Source organism: Panicum virgatum, chromosome 4N (genome assembly GCF_016808335.1).
Source record: "Panicum virgatum strain AP13 chromosome 4N, P.virgatum_v5, whole genome shotgun sequence".
NCBI classification, from domain to species: domain Eukaryota; kingdom Viridiplantae; phylum Streptophyta; class Magnoliopsida; order Poales; family Poaceae; genus Panicum; species Panicum virgatum.
In genome coordinates, this window is record NC_053148.1 from 41173000 (window position 1) to 41192734 (window position 19735).

Sequence of the window (19735 nt, forward strand, 5' to 3'; positions counted from 1 at the left end):
TGGCGGCGGCGTGCCGGCGTCTCGATTCCAAGCGAGGCGGTAGTACTTCGGTGGCCGACGAGTGACGGGGAGTGGTGGAATCAGTTCACCTTGACGTGGGGAAGCTCGTGGTGGTGGTGGATTGAGCCGTCGAGGAGGAAACGACGGCGGCGGGCTCCCTGCAGCTCCGGTGGGCTTTTGCGGCGGCGGCACTGCGCAAAAAGGAGCAGGCGGCAGCAGAGCGTAGGCATGCGGACGAGCGGCAGCAGGGACCCGAGGAGGCAGGGGCACGAGCTTTATGGGCGCGTGGATCGAGGATGGCCGGCGGCGGAAGGGAGGGGATGAGCGAGAGAGGTGCTCGGCTCAGGGAGGCCGTTTGGACCAGCAGTGATACAATAGAGCAATTTAGGGTGCTGAATGCACATTTTGCGAGTACCGGGACCGGGATGAGAACGCGGAACAAGTTCGAGGACCGCCGATGAAATTTACTCTTGTTAAATTTACAGGTTAGCATCAGAGAAGTTATCCAGGTTAGTGTCTGCGATTGAGCAGTTTTTGAACGTTCTGCGATTGAGCAGTTACAGATTCACAGTATGCAATACACCATGTTAAATCTGCCTTCTGATTCTGATATTGATTTAATGATGCCTTATTTTTCTGAGTGTAGAGCATGGGATATCTCAGCATATCAACAAGCTAAAGCTAATTTTCTGAGATTGTGACTAAGTAGAGATGTATGGGCAATTGGTACTCAATTCTCTTTTCAGCGTCTGAGTGTCTGCCAGCAATATTTGAGATAGATTCTGTAGCTTGAATGGATCTATATTTTGTATCAATTTTGAAGACTTCCATACAATTGATGCTAATCTATCATTAGTTATTCCCAACTTTATTTTGCCTGGAGTGACAAATACATACTGATGGGTAGCTGTTACACGTCTTTTTTGGCCATCTGATTTACACGTGCTTACCGCATCGGTCTCTGGTCCTTGACGATTGACTCGGCCTAAAACACACGTGCCGATGTACAAACTTCTCATTTACCCAGTCAAATTGTATACATCTATGTGTACACTATATAAAAAAAGGTTGACAAACTTTTGCATTGCTTGTACAAATGCAACCAAGAAGGGAACAGGGCCCATAATGTTTGTTGTTCATCAAATAATGCTGCTCATTATAACTTTAAGATGAGGCATTTATAGTCAAGAAATACACCAAGAATTAATCAGCATTCAGCAATAGACCAGAGTATCGCTCCCCATCTCTACAATGATAGCAGCAGGAAAGCTGGTATCCTCGTTCATCCGTGATCCTTCCTCGTTTTTTAGCTTCGTACCAATAGTATCTCTATCTCTATATGTACACCCCTTTTTCTCAAAACGTTGATTTCGCTGCCCTCGACATCGCCATCCACAGCCTGTCTTCATACACTCACAGCTAGTGTGTAGCTTGATCAACTGAAATTCAGTCGCAGCCGCTGCCTACCGCATATGTTCAGCTTGCTCTCCTGACATGCTATCTACCACCCTCGCTCACAGCTCCGTCTTCAGCTTGCTCGCCGGGGGTTGCTGTGCTCCTGCAGAAAACCCATGAAAATGGAGATCAAACTCAGTGTGAGGACTAAGGATTCCAAAACTTTCAACCTCTAGACAGCAGGTCGTAAGTCCAAACTGGTCCAAAACATCAGATCGAAATTTCAGAGAAAAGTTGGAAAACAACTAAAGGCCATTCAATGTGAGCCCACGAAGAAAGAGATCTGCGTGTCCAGACTCCAGAGCTGCGCAGGGGGCCGTGCGATAAAGATGCCGGCCGGAGCACCGGACAGTGCTTGCTGTATGCCACTCAGCGCTGAGCAGGCACTGGTACACAAGAAGCTGTCAATAATTTCTGGGCAAAAACAGATTCTGCCAGCCGTAATGCAGTACAGATATATCATCTACTAGTCAGAAGGGGTCCCCAAGGGGTTTAATGATTCCTGAACCCTTTGCATGATTAGGCCTGTACCTCCAATAGCCCCCTGTCTCTCCTCAGAGCGCTCTGCTTGGATCCAGGGCCGCAGATCAGTTACCCAGATCCGAACGGCAGTTCGCTGGGGCTGGTACGCCTTCTCTTTGATTTCTTTCATTTGCTCAACGAAAGCTGTAGCAGCGTTCTAATTAAGCCAGATTCTTGCTGCTGGTTTATCTTGCACTGCATGATCTAGTATCTACGGTTCTAGATACCACGCATGTTTGCTAAGCTATAGAAATGACCACTTAGGCCAGCCCGGACTCAACACTCCAGCAAACAATTTATTCCTCTACAGACTACAATACCTATCCGTTTATCCAGCCCCTACGTCTCATTAGCTATAAGGGCAGTAGAATACCACACTCATCCAGCTACATGAGATATTTATAATACAAACATAGATTTAGACTTCTTAAAAAAAATGTAAGAGTTGGCAGATCTTGTCTTGGTGCATAATCTGGTCGATGTCAGGATAAAACGAATACCCGAGTGCATGCATTTGCTTGTTAAATTCAATGTATATAATAGCAGAAGAAAAAACACAGCCCCATGCTGCAGATAGTGGCATTCAGGCTGGAGTAGTTTCCAGCTGGCTAGCTCCAACATTTGGTGTCAAATTGGACGCCAGAGACCCAGACAAGTCGTGGACAACTTACAGAAACAGTGGGTCTGTTCACAGTTGTACGAGTGGTCAGAAGGGCCCAAGGGACCAGATCTGCATCTACAGGCCTTATGCAGCCAAGCCCAAGTAGAACGATGGGGGGCGATATGGTTTCTGGTTCTGGACATTCATTTATTGATTCGGGCCATCCACACCAACCGATTGGGCCCGCCAGTGCCAGAGAGAACAGATCCACCAGACCAACACACAGATGGACCCCTTAGCTTTATCACCCGAAATAGTGGCGATTATGGCTATAATGATTGAACAAACAAAATAAAAGGGGACAATATCAAGATGCACACTCTAATCTGACCTTTCTAGCAAAGTTATGGGCTCAGATGCTTTCTTCTAATATCAAAAATAGCTAATGTCAAATAGCTCAAGCTACAGAGAAGTTTTCTCACCCAAAAGGGGCGCCACAATTCAAATTAGACACCTCTGTTACATTCAAATCCAGAAGCAAACAGAGGAGTTTCTATGTGGCATCTATGGTTATTGGTTCGTGCAAAATAGGTGGTCACTTGGAACTGTAGCAACACATGCTTTTGCATGTCTTTTGCTTCACCTGTGTTTCTTCAATAATACTAACACTATTTGCAATCTGGGCCAATGCAACAGCAATGCTAGCGTATTCAAGTTTGATCATGACTGTAAGATGGCTTGGTACTTCAGTAATTTTCCCTGGTAGAAACTATTCATCGCAGACTTTGAGCTATAACGCACATTTTATATATTTACCTATCTGTACGTTTACTAAACATTATCGGCAAAAAGACAAAAAGTTGTGGTCCAAGCAATGCTGAGATACTTGAAGTAGATGACAAACAACTAAATTCAGTCAGAAAGGGGTTATAGGATTGCATGAAATTTTACCAGAGCTTGTTAGATCGTAGCCGAAGAGAGAAGGGCTGGAGCTGCTAAAGACGGGAGGATTTCCATCCCCTCGCTTTTCCCACTGCGACACTGCTTGGTGTTGATGCGCTAAATCACCATGCCAGAGCTGCTGCTGAAGTTGCATCAGATGTCTTGCTCCATGAACGCCCATTTCTGGCCAGGTGACCTGCTCCAAGTCGATTCCGTTCTTGCAGTTCAGGCCTGCCATTCTTCCACACTGTAAATGTAACAGTAAGAATACAATTAATGGTTCAAAAAATTCAACTGGAACAAGTACTATGTTTTCCAGCAGGAAAATAATGAGCTTTGAAACATATAAGGGATTGAGCTATGTTTTCCAGCAGGAAAATAGCGAATTTCGAAACGTACAAGGTATCGATTTAGTTTGGTGGGTATATGATTGCTTCTGTAGAATTTGCTATATCAGAAATGCTTAAAATTCAGAGAGCGTGCATATACGAACCTGCTCAAGGCTTTTCTGAATATGTAACATAAGTAGCATGCGAGTCAGCCAAGATACTCTAAGCATCCATTTATCGGGCAAGCCTTAGATCATTATTAATAGGATATGTTCAAAATGATACCTTGATATGAATGTATTAATTACAGGGCATCCACAATCGACCTAGGTTCAGCCGTCCAGTTACAAGCAGACAAGATTTTCTCTCTAAAGGCAAACCTAAAGTTTGGACCCCCAGGGATAAGGTAAACCAACAGGCTGTGTCAAGATAGACACAAATGTGACAACAATATTTCTACACACTTCCCATTGGCAGTACTCAGCACTGAGAAATGGCAACCTCATGAATTGTTCTTGCATGTATAACTAACTGACTACATGGCACCTATAGATGTTACAGTAGTTTGGTTGCTCACAACAACTAGGCTTGTTGTAAAAAATAGTCCTTCCCAATTAGGCTAGAACAAGAAAGAACAGCAACATATTTATGAGTATTGGAGTATGCATGAGGTATCCTAGTATTGATTGTGACAGTATGAAATAAGGAAAAACAAGCAGTTAAATGCAAGAAAAGCGATTCCACAGAAGCCAAAAATCCAGATAGGAAAATTTCCAAAAGCGAGCTTATATAGTTTTTCATTAGTCAGGTCCGCCCGTCCAGTACTCCAGGAAAAAACCTTTGCTTGCCAAAGAATTGTTTATGTAAATCTATGCGGGCCCAACTTGTGGAAAGCAGATAAAAAAAGGGATGGCTGCATAAGTACCTCTGTGGTCATAAAGTTGTCTAGCCCACCAAAGTCGACCCTTGGGTTTACAGCTGCGAGCCTCATTGACAAGTACTGGACCAACCACAATCACCAAACAGTAATGAGATTAGGAGAAAGAAACTGCTTGTTATGTTGGCTAAAACAGAAATGGGTGTTTCAAATTTACAGGTTATACAAGGATATCAACAGTTACCTCAACTTGCCTTTGGAGAGACTGAACATGATTAATGATCTCATCCAGCACCAGTGCTGTTCCTGATACCTGACAGGGCCCAAAGAGCAAACAACAACGTTAATCAAGGTATCCCTTCCCCCAGTTGTTCCAATGAATATTATGTGATTAAAAAGAACGCAAAACCATATGGCAAACATCCCAAAGTTTGCTTTAACTTTTGGAAAATTGAAACCCTTTCAAATGACATTTGAGTAAATAAGGTAGCATGGCTAGTAGCTTCATTCAGAAGACCACTTCATGCATGAACAAGCAGTGACAAGCTTGCCTCTAGAATTATTGTTCATGACTTCATTCATAACGATGGTTACTATTGGATGTTGCGTTCTCCGATCCAGTCAAGCTAAATGTTTCAGCGTTTAGAGAGCAAACAGTCGTTGGAAGAAGTTTCGGGCCTACACTATGTTGTACCCCCACCACTACCAGTCCACATTGGCCAGCCATGCACATTTGTTGAAGGCAACACGAAACTTCACAGGGAATTGACCACCAATCTCCCATATTGATTGACATCTCCAGAGCGCAGGCAAAAGCTGCTGTCCTTGGGATGAAACTAATGGTCAAACCACCCAGCAGCAATTGCAAACACCAACCACTAACCATAAACTGCACGCACCAACGAAAACCATCCAAGCATCCAATCCCCCATCCCTCCCCAGTGGCAGCCTATCCATCCATCCAGGCACCTCCTCACTCAGTCACAGGCAGCCTTGCCTCCAGATCCCCACAACCAAAGATGCCGACCCATAATCAATCACATTACTGCCAGCGCGAAAAGGATAGCAACATTCCATAAGGATTGGAGGATGGAGGCCTCATGGCGTTGTCACGGCGACGTCCCCTCAATTAAGCTAGCCGGCCCCGGCCCCGGCGCCTTTTTAAAGCTTGCTGCCACATTCTGCCCAGACAACCACAGCCAAGGCCCCGGTTAGGTACGCCAGATCAAGGTGCCTCTCCCCTTTATCATCCACACGGAAACCGAGCCATTCCCTCCCACGTCCCACCCCCAGGCCGGCGTGCAACACACCCATATGGACGTGTCGCCCGCACGGTGCCAGAATAATCCGGCATCGCCACGTTTTGGAACTCCTTGCATTGAAGATACCCTCCCGCAAGCTTTTGCACGGACTGAGGCAAGAAGACGGACTATGCCGCGCACCGAAGAGGGGTCTCTTGCGTTTTGGATCGAAGTGCCCTTGCAAAGGTGCAGAAGCACGGGACCGACCGAGCAGAATGGGGGAGGACCATTTGGAGGTGGCCTCTCAAAAGCAGTAAAAAAGACCACCGAAAGCAGGAGAAAGAGTGTACTTGGCGCGTAGAGGAACCGAAATTTTTACACGAGAGTACGAGACTACGCGACACGGTTAGGCTTCCATCTCTGTACTGAACACTGGGGGTGCGAAATGGAGAGGCAAAGAAATAAATAGATGAATATGAAGGGGAAGGGAGTAGTAAATGGGGAGAAAATGCAGGGAGGGCAGGCACAGACCTTGCTGCAGCCGGGGACCAGCTCCTTGAGCAGCTCCATCCTCGCATTGATCTTCTCGCGTCTCGCCTGGATGGGATTTTCATTCGATTTAAAAAAGGAGAAAAGGTGAGCAACTTTTCGATGAAACTGGGGAATAACCGGGGTGAACGAATAATCAAGTGATTAGCGGCGAAAGCGAACCCCCCCCCCCCCCCCCCCCCCCGAAAGGGGCGAGCGGCGACGTCACCGCGTCCTAATCACCCAATCATTGGCATAAACCCCCACGAGCCACGAATCTAATCCCTCGAGGTTGGCTTAGTTAGGCCAGGCGCGGCGAGGGGGCGCGCGATTAGCGGCGGCGGCGGCGAAGGGGAGGACTCACCCGCTCGGCGAGGCTGTGGCTGTCGGTGGCCTGGCCCCGCCTGGCCCGCACGTGCACGTACGCCGGCTTCTCGTCCTCGCCGTCGCCGCCGGCCGCGGGCTTCTCCTCCGCCGTCTTCCCCTTCCTCGCGGCCTTCCCCTGCGCGGCAGCCACCAGAGCAACCGGAAGTAAGCTCCGGCGAGGAGCATGTCGAAATGCAGCCGCGTGGTGTGCCAGTATCCTACCTTGGAGGCGCGGTCGGCGGGGTCGGCCTTGCGCTTGCCGGCGTTAGTGGCGGCGGCGGGAGGCGCCGGGGGCGGGGTCGGGGAAGGGGAGGACGGGGGCGGGGACGCGAACGCGGAGGAGCGCGCGGCGCGGTCCACGAGGTGCGGGTCGGAGGGGAAGGTGGGCGCCGGGGCGGGGGCGGGATAGGGCGCCGCGGCTCGGGGGAGGAGCAGCTCCATGGCCTGGGAGGTGGGGAGGCCCAGCAGCGCCGTGAAGGAGCCCCCGCCTCCTCCTCCTCCTCTTCCTGCACCGGCGGCGGCGGACGGGGAGGAGGAGGCTTGCCCCGCGACGGCGGGGATCAGCGCCGCCTGGATCTCGGCCCCGGCGGCGGGGAGCTCCGGCGGCGGCGGCGAGGGGCGGCGCATTGGCGTGGCGGAGGCGTTCGGGACGAGGGAGGCGGAGGCGGGGAGGGGGGGGAAGCGGTGGCGGTGGCGGTGTGTATATATATATGGGGGTGTGCCGGCGGTGAGCTGCTGCTGCTGCCCGGCTTCCCTCTCGGGTCAGGAAGGAAGGCGGAGGGGGTGCAGCCGGGCAGAGCCGCAGACAGAGAGGGGTGGGGATGACTGGGAGAGGACGGAGGGGGGCTGGTTGGTTTTTGTTACTGCGGCCTCCTTTTTACCGCGTGGGCCCGCCCCGCCCGTAGGCTGCTACCCTCACTGCACTGGGGCCTACAAGTCAGTGGCTCTGGCTCGTCCGGCTGCTACGCTCATAGGCTAGTGGGAAGAGTCGTCGCGTGGGGAGTGGGGGAGGACACTGACGGTGAAACTTTTTTTTATAGCCTCTCATTTGGGTGAAGTATCTCCTCATACACACGCACACCTACTCTACACACGCACACCACACACACCACCCGTGTACAAACAAATCTACAACTACACATAGGTCTAAATCGCGTCCTTTTAGGAATCACCGGAAACCTCTAAGACTCAGTAGACGATGGGCGCATCGTACTCTTTTTATGACTCCATACGTGAGAGGCATTAAAATTTATTGAAGACACTCGCCCTGGGCACCAAAAATCGAGAACCAAACCGAGAAAATCGAGAACCGGAGCCGAACCAACCGAAACCGAGAAGTTCGGTTCCTAATCGAGAACCGGAGCCGAACCAACCGAAACCGAGAAGTTCGGTTCCTAATCGGTTCCAAGTTCTCTGGAACCGAAATACTCGGTTCGGTTCGGTTCGGTTCTCAAGCCGGTTAACCGAGGAACCGGCCTATTATACATTCAACCCATCAAGTCATCAACCCTAGCTAGCCTGGCCACTCCCACTCGCCAGGTCGCCGCCCCCGTCTCCCTCCCTCCCTCCTGGCGTGGCGGCGCCCCCGCCCCGGCCCCGTCTCCCTCCCGGTGCGGCAGCCGGCGGCGCCCTGCCCCGCCGTCTGGCCGTCTCCCTCCCTTCCTCCAGGCGGCGGCAGGGGCGCAGGGCAGCGCGCAGCCGTGGGCGCGCACGCCTCGGCCAGCACTAGCCGCCGCCGCTCCGCGCCCGCTCCATCCACCCCACCGGCCGCTGTCGACGCCGGCGCGCCGCCCGCGGAGGAGCTCACGGCAGCAGTGCTCGCGGTGGAGGAGGCAGAGGACGGCGCACCTCCTCCGTCGACCTCCTCTTCCCGGAGCGCGCGGATCCGCGTGTGCGTGGCTGCGGAGGCCACCCCAGGCCCCACCAGGCGCGCGGCCAGCGCGTGCGCAGGCTCGCCAGCGCCGCGAGTCCGCGGCGGCCGGCGGCTCCATCCAATTTTTTTTATTCTGTGAACATTCGGTTCTTTCGGTTAGAACCGGAACCGAACCGAAAGAACCGAAATCGAAATTTATCAATTCCTTTATCTGAAAAAAACCGATCAATTCCTATTTTTTTTTTGAAACCGAACCGGTTCGGTTAGAACCGAACGCCCAACCCTAGAAGACACACCCCCGTGAGAGACGCGGGTGCGATTCCTGGAATCGAACCCGCGCCGGCAGCGTGGCCACTGCCACCGCTAGCCCCCCGAGGTCAGCTCGGTTCTCGTGACGGTGAAACTTTGCTGGTGTTGACTTTTACCATTTTCGGCAGTGGGCCACTGGGCGTGGTGGTGGACCGGACCGGACCGCGTGGTAAAGCTGCAAGCTCCTCCTCCAGGCTCATCAAGCGGGCCGGGCCGGGCCGGTCAGAAGCCCGGTTTATGACGGCAGAGGTGTGACCGTCCGTGTGGGGCTGACCTCGACAGGTCTTTTAGGTCTGATTTTTTTTAAGGGAAGGTCTGATTTTTTTCCTCCGCTGGCTACCAGAGAAAGAATTTGGATCCCGTTTGGTTTTTCTAGCACTGAATAATATAATTTATTTTAATCATTAATTAAAGATATTAAATAAAAGTAGTATACAAATCTAACTCCACAACCCCTGTGCTACTTCTAATGAGGATTTTGACCGCACAATTAGCCAATCATGAATAATTAACGTCATTAAATTCATCGCGAAAAGTTGCACCCATCTGTGAAAAAGTTTTGCAAATAAATTTTTTTAGTACTCCATACATGGAAGATTCTTTTTGTAGTACGAGTTGCGCAAGCAAAACAAATAGTCGGTAATATATTTTTGGGCACGCTTAACTTTGGCTGTGTTTAGTTGCCTTCGAAGTCCAAAATTAAAAAAAAATTCCATTACATCAAACTTGTGGTACATGTATGTATGGAGTACTAAATATAGATAAAATCAAAAAACTAATTGTACAGTTTAATTCTAATTTGCGAGACGAATGTTTTGAGCCTAATTAATCAATGGTTAGACAATAATTACCAAATACAAATGAAAGTGCTACAGTGTGCTACAGCGTATTTTGGCACTCCAAAACTGGGAACTAAACACAGCCTTTATCGTTGTACCTTGGAGTGTCCTGCTGCAAGGTGGACTGAACGAGATGGGAGTGGTCTATGGTAAGTTTACCGCTTGCTTCATCTGTTAAAAAAATAAATTATTCTAGAAAATTTATGATAGATTAGTAGTAAGGTAAAATGATCTTGTTAAGAGCATCTCAGTCACTACTCTCCAAACTAGACTATCTACTTGTTAAGTAGGGGCTCTTCCTATATTTTGAGGACTTGAATTTTTCCTCTAACTCCAGCAAGAGCCTGTATATATCAGCCCCTACTTCCTCCTAACATGTGGAGCCCACTTGTCATTGTCATGTCTCCTTTTTTTTCTTCCTCTTCCCCACTGGAGCTGGGCACCACGATTGCCTAAGCATCGCACGAGAGGGGCAGTCGGAGCCATGGTTTAATTAACCGACCGGTCCGGTCAAACAGGGTCCGGTACCGGTATATCGGACCGGTTTGGCCGGAAACCGGTAGAAACCGGTCAAATTCAAATTTGAATTCAAAAAACTCAGTTCAACCGGTTCGTACCAGTATACTGGCCGGTTAGACCGGTTTACCGGCCGGTTTGACCGGTTTGAATTCAAATCCAAATTTAAAATCGCATGTGTAACCGGTTTGGAACGGTATACCGGCCGGTTTGACCGGTTTACCAAGTGGGTCTTAATGGGCCGTCTCATTTTTTTCCTTTTCTTTTTTTATTTAACTTTAAATGCCCGAAAAGTATGTTAAACGAACGAATTTTTTAGAAAATTTGGCACCATTAGATTCGTCGCACCTTGAAGTATTTTTAGGAATATTTTGGGGATTTTTTTTAATTCAAATTTGAATTTTGAATTTGGGCCGGTTTGGTACCGGCCCAAACCGGACCGGTTCCCACCGGGTTTGTAAACCCTGATCGGAGCTCGAGCCTGGCACATCGACGCATGGAGGGCAGCCAGAGTTCGGCCGGAGCTCGGGCTTGGCGCACGGAGGACGGGGCAGGAAGGGGTTGCCGAAGCTTGGGCTTGCGCGGCGCTGCGGGAGGAGTGGCCGGTTCGCGCGGAGCCTGTGGGAGGGGCGGCCGGCTCGTGAGGCGCGCAGCGCCGGCGGGAGGGCGGCCGGATCTCAAGCTCGCGAGGCGCAAGACGGTGACGGGAGGGCGGCCAGATCTCAAGCTCGCGCAGCGCTGGTGGGAGGGGTGGACGGAGCTGGAGCTTGGTGCGCGAAGGGCAGCCAGAGCTCGGCCTCTAGCAGAATTTGGAAGCAGGGCTAGTCGGAGCTCGACCCCGCACATCGCCGGCAGGAGGGGCGGCCGGAGCACACACCTAGGAGAGAGAGAGAGGCATTTGGATGGGACCCACGGATGGAGGCCTCTTTAGAGACCGCTCAGGTCTAAGGGGTGAAGGGAGAGATTTGGAGGCCTTTTCATTTTAGGGGCTTGAGTAGAAGGCCTGTTGGAGTCAGTTTTTTAGACTCCAACCTCTAAATTTAGAGTAGGGGGTCTAATAGAGGGACTGCTGGAGATGCTCTTAGCCTCTATCTATGGGTCGTGTTCGAGATAACTCAAGTTACGGTCTAGATTTCGTATTTTGGGCTTAAAAGCAGCCCAATAAAACCGATTTACATGTGATCCAATCAAATTTATTGTTGGAATAATATTTTTTGTTTGGAACAATTTTTCAATTGTTCCAGAACACAAAAAAAGATTCCGCAACAAAAAAAATCATTCCACCTTATATGATGATTTGATTACCAGTTACACGTGTGACACATAATATTTCTTTTTTAGAGCAGAGCGACTCCTAACATTTACTCTGTTTATTAGTCATATCTAACACTAATTAGTTGTTCATGGTACATGCACCTATCAAATAGGGTAAAAAGGTAAAACCACTTGTTTTTTTTTTGGACAAATTCTAAATCATAGGATCACTTGTTATTTTTGAACGAAAAATGTAGAGCTCATTGTCACCTCCAAGTTCGATGATGATCGAAAGTCGAGTAGAAAACTTATGTAACGGAACCGAACCGTCAATGTTACGATCACAAGTAAAAAAAAGCAGCTTCAAAGCCGCTCCAGCCAAAGTCCTGCTAAAAAGGTGGTTTTGAAGTGGCTTCATGTAAGAAGCTGGTGGTGAAGCTCAAAACAGCTTTCACGGTGGTGGTGGACAAAACGTAGCTATAATCGGTTCGTCATCTTCAATCCATTTATTGAAATACGATGGAATTATTTTGCGAAATATTTTTTAAACAACTTTAACTCCACCAGAAAAGTCATTCCGCTAGAGAAACCGAAGCGTTATTTTTAAATGAGATACAGCTTTGCCAAACAAGCTCTTCTTCGGGAGTCTCGACGCGATCCGCTGCTGCTGCGGAGGTGAGCCGGCAAACGTCCGTCCTCGTCCGCCGCCGCCGCCCGTCACGAGCCCGCAGCGCCGAGAGCTCCGGCGTCCCGGGACGGTGGGTGGCGCGTCACCTGGAGACGACAGCACGTGGTGGAAGGGGGCGAGCGAGAGGAACGGGCGTGTCGGAGCTGCGGACATGCCCGTGAGGGATCGAGCGCCGCGTGGCCATCCACGGCCGGGGCGAGGCGGCTGTACCTTTTGCAATCTACCTCTTTTTCGAAATATTTTCACATTTAGGTCTTTTTGAAACGATTTATGTTTCTGGACTCTCGAACTGGGCGCCAGGGATCGTGGCACCGAGGTAACACATCTCGGCGCCACAGCCCGTGGCGCCGAGGTGTCGGCACCGATCCCCCTAAGCATCCACGCTGGCGTGACGTGGCATGGACCTCGGCGTCACAGATCTTGGCGCCGAGCTCAGCGCCACAGGTCATGGCGCCATGGATCTTGGCACCGATTGTGCTTCTTTTACCCCGCGCCCTCTTCTCTTTCCCGAGTGTGCCTGCATTGTTCTTCCTTCCTTCTCGGGTTTTCTCTCCCCCTGAACTCGCCCAACCCTCGGATTCGTCGTATTTGACTGTGAAAACTTTGATTTCATCTGTAGATCGTCAAGAGCAAGGTATTCTCTCTCACCTCCTAAATTTGTGCGTTTTCATTTGGTGTATTGTACGAGTATTTTTGAAATTTAGGAACTTAGGGTTTAGGTTGTAATTGTTGTAACGTGTATTATGCAACTAGGATGCCTGGAGTGTACTGATCAGGAGCACGGCATCGCCTACGTGCTCGAGGCTGTGATGTCTACATGGAAGGAGTGTCCGGCATCTGGGACAGTCCAATCTCCTCGGCCTGGTCCTCTGCATCGTCGCTACCGCTCACCGAGAAAGTAGACCGTGTAGACAGCGACGATGTGTGCACCCGACTGTGCACCTTGGCGCGAAGAAGAACCGTGGCCAGCACTGGTGTCGTATCGCCGTGTCGATGGCGTCTGTCCCAGTCATAGACCTACAGCCACAACGAGCGGCAGCACGACGTAGCCTACGTGCTAGTCGCTGTAGGTCAATGTCAGTATTGCTATCAGCCTGCTAGCTATAAGGGTAGAGGTCAACTGTCGATGCCTCGTATGCAATTCTTTCTCTAAACATGTGTGTTCCCCTACAACTTTGGTGATCTTGAACTTTCCGGTGGCCTTTTTGCTTCCGAGCACATACCCTCCAATTGCAATCATTCTTCTCACAAACAACTGTGTACTGCCGCTCAACATATGAGTGAGTAACCTTGAACGGCCTCTTACGTTTCACAGCATACTCTTGCAACCACCTAGCATATGTGTTCCATGGTCTACGATTGGTGGAGGGTCATAAGGTGCAGGAATGTCTTGTGCTGGGAAAATCTCACGACACGGTGAACTCCAATTGCGAGGGGGAGAGCATACAAGAGGACGTGGATCGGTTTTCATCTTCCGGACAACCACATCCAATCCTGGAATTTCATTATTTTTAACCGCCTTGACAAACTTCTCCCATTGAACCTCTGACGCAATTTTTAGCAGCTGCCTATAGTAAACTTGACCCATTTTACCATACTGAAAAACCCCTCCAATTGGGACTGCTTCCTCATGTGAATTCCATTCAAGCTCATCTCGAACTCTTGCAGTCAGCTCACTAAATGTCGGCCGCGAATCAAATATCAAAGGGACCATTTCCATTCCAATAAAATCGACATTGCTAAACCGATCTAACTTCACACTTCCTCCATGGTACAAGGTGACTACATTCTCCATCTAGATTGTATACACACAACACAAAAAATATTACCGGTACGTAATCCAAAAAATATAGTTCTAACTACATTCTATAACTTCATAGCTAAATTGCTAACTTCCTAATTATAGTGCTAATTAAATATTCTAAAATGCTACCTATAATGTACTAACTAAAATTTCTATATTCCTAACTATATTGCACTAACTAAAGTTTCAATATTGTACGTACTAAATTTTCTATATTGCTAACTTTAATTTCCTAACTAACATTGTCTACAAAATCATAAATAATCGAAATTAAGTAAACAAAATTTCCGTTGAGGGTCGCCGGGAGGGTGGACGACAGGGCCTGGCCGGGCAGGGCACCGCGGACGCCGCCGGATCGCCCCCAACCTGCCCCTAGCGTCGCGCCCGCCCCACGAGGCGGCCGCAGGGCCGAGCGCCTCGGTCCCGCTCCGCGACCAGGTGACGGGGTCGGCGGCGGCGGCGGCGCCGCAGCGGGCGGACAGGGGGGGGGTTACGGACGGGGCGGGGACGGCGGCGCGGACGGTGACGGCGACGGCGGACGGCCGAGATGGCGGCGACGGCAGCCGACGGCGGCGGCGCAGAGGGCGGGATTGCGGCGCAACGAGCGGACGAGGGGGCCAGAAAGCGGGCTAGGGGTGTATATTGTAGGTCGGTGCCAAAATATGTGGCGCTGAGCCCCCGCCACGTGGGCGCCACGCTAGGTTCCACGCTGGAGCGGTGCCGGCACCTCGGCGCCACGACCTGTGGCGCTGAGCTGTGTTACCTAGGCGCCACGTTCTAGGGTCCAGAAATGTAAATCGTTTGAAAAAAACCTAAATGTGAAAATATTTCGAAAAAAAGCTAAATTGAAAAAAGTACGGCGAGGCGGCGCGGCGCGGGCGCCCCCGATCGATCCCCTTGCAGGCGTGCACGCTCGGAGGGGTAGTGGGCTAGTGGCCTAGTGGGTGATGCGGCGGCCACGTCCACGTGGACCTGCTCGTGTGGTCAGTCGCCAGGATCTTCGGAGCTCGCGCGGCCTCGAGTTGTCTGCTGGGCCGAATCCGCAGGTGGCGTACGCGCTCCTGAACAGCTTCCTGGGCTACGACAGTCGAGAGCTGTTGCATCCGCCGGCCGCCGGCTGCAGGCCCAAACTCCATGGTTGCATTGCATGTGGATGGGAGAAATAAGAGCCGGTTCCTATATATCTTCTAGAAGATTATTTGTTAGTCATCTTCCAGTGTTTGAGATTCGTGCAGAGAAAAAAGAAGGGATAAGATGAGAGCTCGTGGACAGCCGCTCAGCGCATGGCTGGCTTGGGGACAGATGTCAGAGTCGGGGATGGCTGATGTGGGAGGGGTACTCGATTGATTTTTTTTCGCCGTGAGACTTTGATCTTATATTTCTTTCAAATCATAAATGCGTTTTAGATTACGTTTGAACCATGATGTTACTTAGATTTTATGCAACAAAATAAGATCCAATATCAATATATTTTATCTTTTTTAACAATCAACATTTTGAACGCACTAATTCAACATTTTCTATTTACTATTTCAACATTTTCACATAAAATGTTGAATCAGTTTATTGAAATTGTTGAACTGAGTTTAAATAAATGTTGGCTATACTATTTTAGGAACAAACAAAATACTAATATAGATTAAAAGAAAAGATAAAAAGTATATCTGACCATCGACATAAGCTGACTATGGCACGTTGTGTTTTGTTGACTGTTGTGGACCTGTGTATGTATGATGCATGCCAATACAGACCTTGCGTTGTTGGCTGAGCGATGATGTTGACTGCTGAGCAATTATGGGCCGTGGTGGGCTGTGTGATAGGTACATCCACATCTTCCGGTAGATGAATAGGAGCCCCCGAAATAAGGCCATATTTAGTTTCCACCCTATAAACCTGTAAACACAAAAAAAACATCACATCAAATATTTCGACACATACATGGAGTACCAAATGAAGTCTATTTACAAAATTTTTTGCATGGATGGACTGTAAATCGCGAGACGAATCTAATGAGCCTACTTAATCCATATTTTACAACAATGATGCTGCAGTAACCATCCGCAAATTATTGATTAATCATGAATTAATTATCATCATTAGATTCGTCTCACGATTTACAAGCCATCTGTGCAAAAAGTTTTATAAATAGACTTCATTTAGTACTTTAAATTAGTAAGATTTCATCGCAAAATTTTTTTGCGTTCGAACTAAACATGGCCTAAATATACTCTCAGCAATCCATAGCCACATGATGATTGAACTCTGGTATTTTAGACCAACAAAAAAAACGATCCATACTGACAAGACTAGCCAGGAATTGGCCAAAACAAGCTCTTGTTTAATTGCAAAATTCCAAATTCCAAATCTATCACATCGAAAGAGAATATTACATGCATAAAGTATTAAATCTAGATGAAATAAAAAACAAATTGCATAGTTTGCTTATAAATTGCGAGACGAATCTAATGAGTCTAATTAGACTATGATTAAACACTAAATTGCCATAGTAATTGCTACAGTGCACATGCTCTAGTGATATATTAATTAGACTTATTAGATTCGTCTCGTAGTTTACAGACGAGTTCTGTAATTAGTTTTATAATTAGTCTATATTTAATATTTTAAATATGCAAAGATTCCATTTCAAAAAATTTACGGGCGCAACTAAACAAAGTCCAAGTGTAAAACTCAAATGTGTGACAAGACTAGCCACATGATGATCTATCTAATGCGTGGTCACATACTCACATCTATCACAAATCCATCTCCACACATTGTCCCCCTTTTCAAGCCAGCCCCGTTTGAAAATGGGATAGGATCTAGCAAGGACGATGCAGATCTCCAACTCAAACGGAAAGATCCATTCTTTAATCCCGTTTATAGTTATTTATGATCCATCCATTGCTCATAAGTCATAAGGATTCCCACGCGATGCACGCCACGCCATCGATCCAGTCGAATGCAAGCATCCATGCGGCATAGGAACTCGAAACCCCACTCAAACTCAAGATAATTTTTTTGTGTGGTATCTTAGATGAGGTGCCATTCTTACAAAAGATAATCTAGCTAAATAAAACTGGCAAAAAATCAACGGTGCTGCTTCTGTCATGAAAATGTTGTTTTTATTGTGAAAAATGAAAATGTTGTTTTTATTGTGAAAATGAAACGATACAGTATCTGTTTTTTGACTGCCGATTCACACGAATGGTATGGGCTTCAATCTATGCCGCTTGAGGCATAACCAAACTATTTGGGAGTTGGCTAAATGGATTACCAAAAAATTTAAAACCACTAGTCTTTGTGGGTGTGACAACTTTGTGTTGATCTGTTTGGCTTTGCAGAAACACAGTGATTTTTTATAACAAGCAATCTTCTTTTTTGCAAGTTATTTTCTCGACTACATACTGGCTCTGTACATGGGCTATCTTTCAGCGGCATACTTCACAGGATATTCCTGCAGCGGCATCTCTCTTTTTTTTTGCATAGATGGCCAATGAATTTTTTTTGCCCGAGCACATGGATGGTGGTCTAGTCTTAGTATCGACAATCATTAGTGTATCAGGATTTTTGTCAAACTTGTGTAGGGTGTGTCAACTTTGGGCAGGGGCTCAAAAATTTTGAAGATAATGTATTAGCTTGATGCATCCTTCTTGAAATCAATAAAATTTCTTTGTTTTTTAAAAAATGCGGCATGGGAATCAATCGATAGCCCTTGAAGGCTGAAGCAGGCGAGAAGCTAGCGATGGATCGGAGCCCTCGGCCGCTCCACCTGCGAGGGCGCGGCGACGCAAGTGGATCTCATCCATCCATGGTGTGCCTTCCTCCAACACACATGAGGTTTTCCCATGGAACGATGGAAAGAAAACAAGCATGTAGTCCAGGTAAGTACCTTTCGGATGCATGTTATTTTACACCTCCCGCCTGCCGTGCCGGCCGGCCTCTCACTCGGAGAAACAAGATACTCCGTAGAGATTACGACGCGATGGTTGAAATCACCCGGTCAAGATATTAGCATATGAACTACTGACAAAAACCGAGTCCCCGGTGCAAGTTCCAGTCCTTGAGTCATAGTAATACTACTATACTCAACCCCCCCCTACTCCTTAAAAAAAAACTCTACCCGGGTGTGAAACGGCCCCACCGTTTTTCATTAAGAGGAAGCCTAACCGGTTTAACTGGATAGAGAAACTCCCCGAACCCTGACCCATGCCCGTGAGGGCCAAACCTTCCGACGAGCACAACGAGGGTTTTTTTTCTCTTAGCAGCCTGAAATTCGCTTCTGATGAGATTCGAACTCAAAACCTGCTGAGAGCACGACGCTACCGGACCGGGCTAGCCAACCGGCCGCCCGGCCTTTCACATATTTACTCCTTAGGGACAGTGGCGGAGCGTCGTTATGGCCATAGAGGGCCATGCCCCCCCTGCTATGCAAAATCTACACTAATTAAACAGTAATTTGACACTATTCATTAGCTTAGGAACTCAATTAACACAGACGGGCCCCCTCTGATTATTTGGTCACGCTCCGCCAGTGCTTAGGGAATACTTCTTTCGTGATGTATATATAGTAAAATTTATGAATCTAGGAAAATCAAAACGACTTAAATTTTGAAATGAGGGAGTAGAAATTTATCTATGATGATGTAAGGAGACAAATCGAGATAGAACATAGCGCAAGATATTTAGAAATGGACCGATTTCCCGCAAGTCATGCGACCGCCACATTCGATTCCCTTATCCTGCGTACTAGCAGCCATCTCCATCGGTGCTCTTCATACAAGATTTGCAAACATCAACTATATATTGCTCCAAAAACAGCGCACCGGAATAAGCTGATTTTCATTACGACCGTCCCACGTAAGAAGAAGCAACCTACTTCTGGTTCAGAAACCCCGGCTATAGTTTATCCTACCTGTAAGCGTGGAGCTCCACATATTCGAGCTGCATGGAATCTAGGAGGGCGTGTGAAAGCAATACCGAGGCGATCGGACCCCGGTAAATGCAAAAAAAAGTCACATCGAATGTTTCGACACATGTATAGAGTATTAAATGAAGTCTATTTACAAAATTTTTTGCATAGATGTGCTGTAAATCGCGAAACGAATCTAATGAGCCTACTTAATTCATGATTTGCAACAGTAATGCTACAGTAACCATCCACTAATTATTGATTAATCATGGATTAATTAGCATCATTAGATTCGTCTCGCGATTTACAATCCATCTATGTAAAAAAAATTATAAATAGATTTCATTTAGTACTTCAAATTAGTAAGATTTCTTTGAAATTTTTTTTACAACGAAACTAAACACGGCGCAAGTTTCTTACAGGAATTGATCGATCCCACATGCCAACTGCAACAGGGTCCTCATCCCTTGTGTCTGCCGTGTGTTTGTTGGGCTCCGGCCTCCGGGTGAAGAAGAGGTCAAGGCATCTGATTCTGCTGTCGGCATCTTACAATACGATTCACGCACCAAAAGACGGGCAGTGGATCGGGCCACGTCACCCGCTAACCTTCGAGCCGTCGAATCCAGCCAAGACACAATATGTGCCGTCCGATCGGGTCATAGCGGGCCACTCACCCGTTAAG

At 48.1% G+C, this 19735-nt stretch overlaps 1 protein-coding gene across 1 annotated transcript; it reads right to left on the reverse strand.

The window, feature by feature from the left end:
* Nucleotides 1-1058: 1058 nt before the first annotated feature.
* LOC120671113 (transcription factor bHLH48-like) lies at nt 1059-7671 on the reverse strand. The gene is made up of 7 exons (XM_039951357.1): nt 7084-7671; nt 6860-6997; nt 6499-6564; nt 4971-5039; nt 4775-4849; nt 3530-3767; nt 1059-1558 (listed from the first exon to the last, which is right to left on the reverse strand). Exons 1-7 carry the CDS (start codon nt 7486-7488, stop codon nt 1515-1517), a joined length of 1035 nt encoding a protein of 344 aa, XP_039807291.1. The 5' UTR covers nt 7489-7671; the 3' UTR covers nt 1059-1514.
* Nucleotides 7672-19735: the final 12064 nt, after the last annotated feature.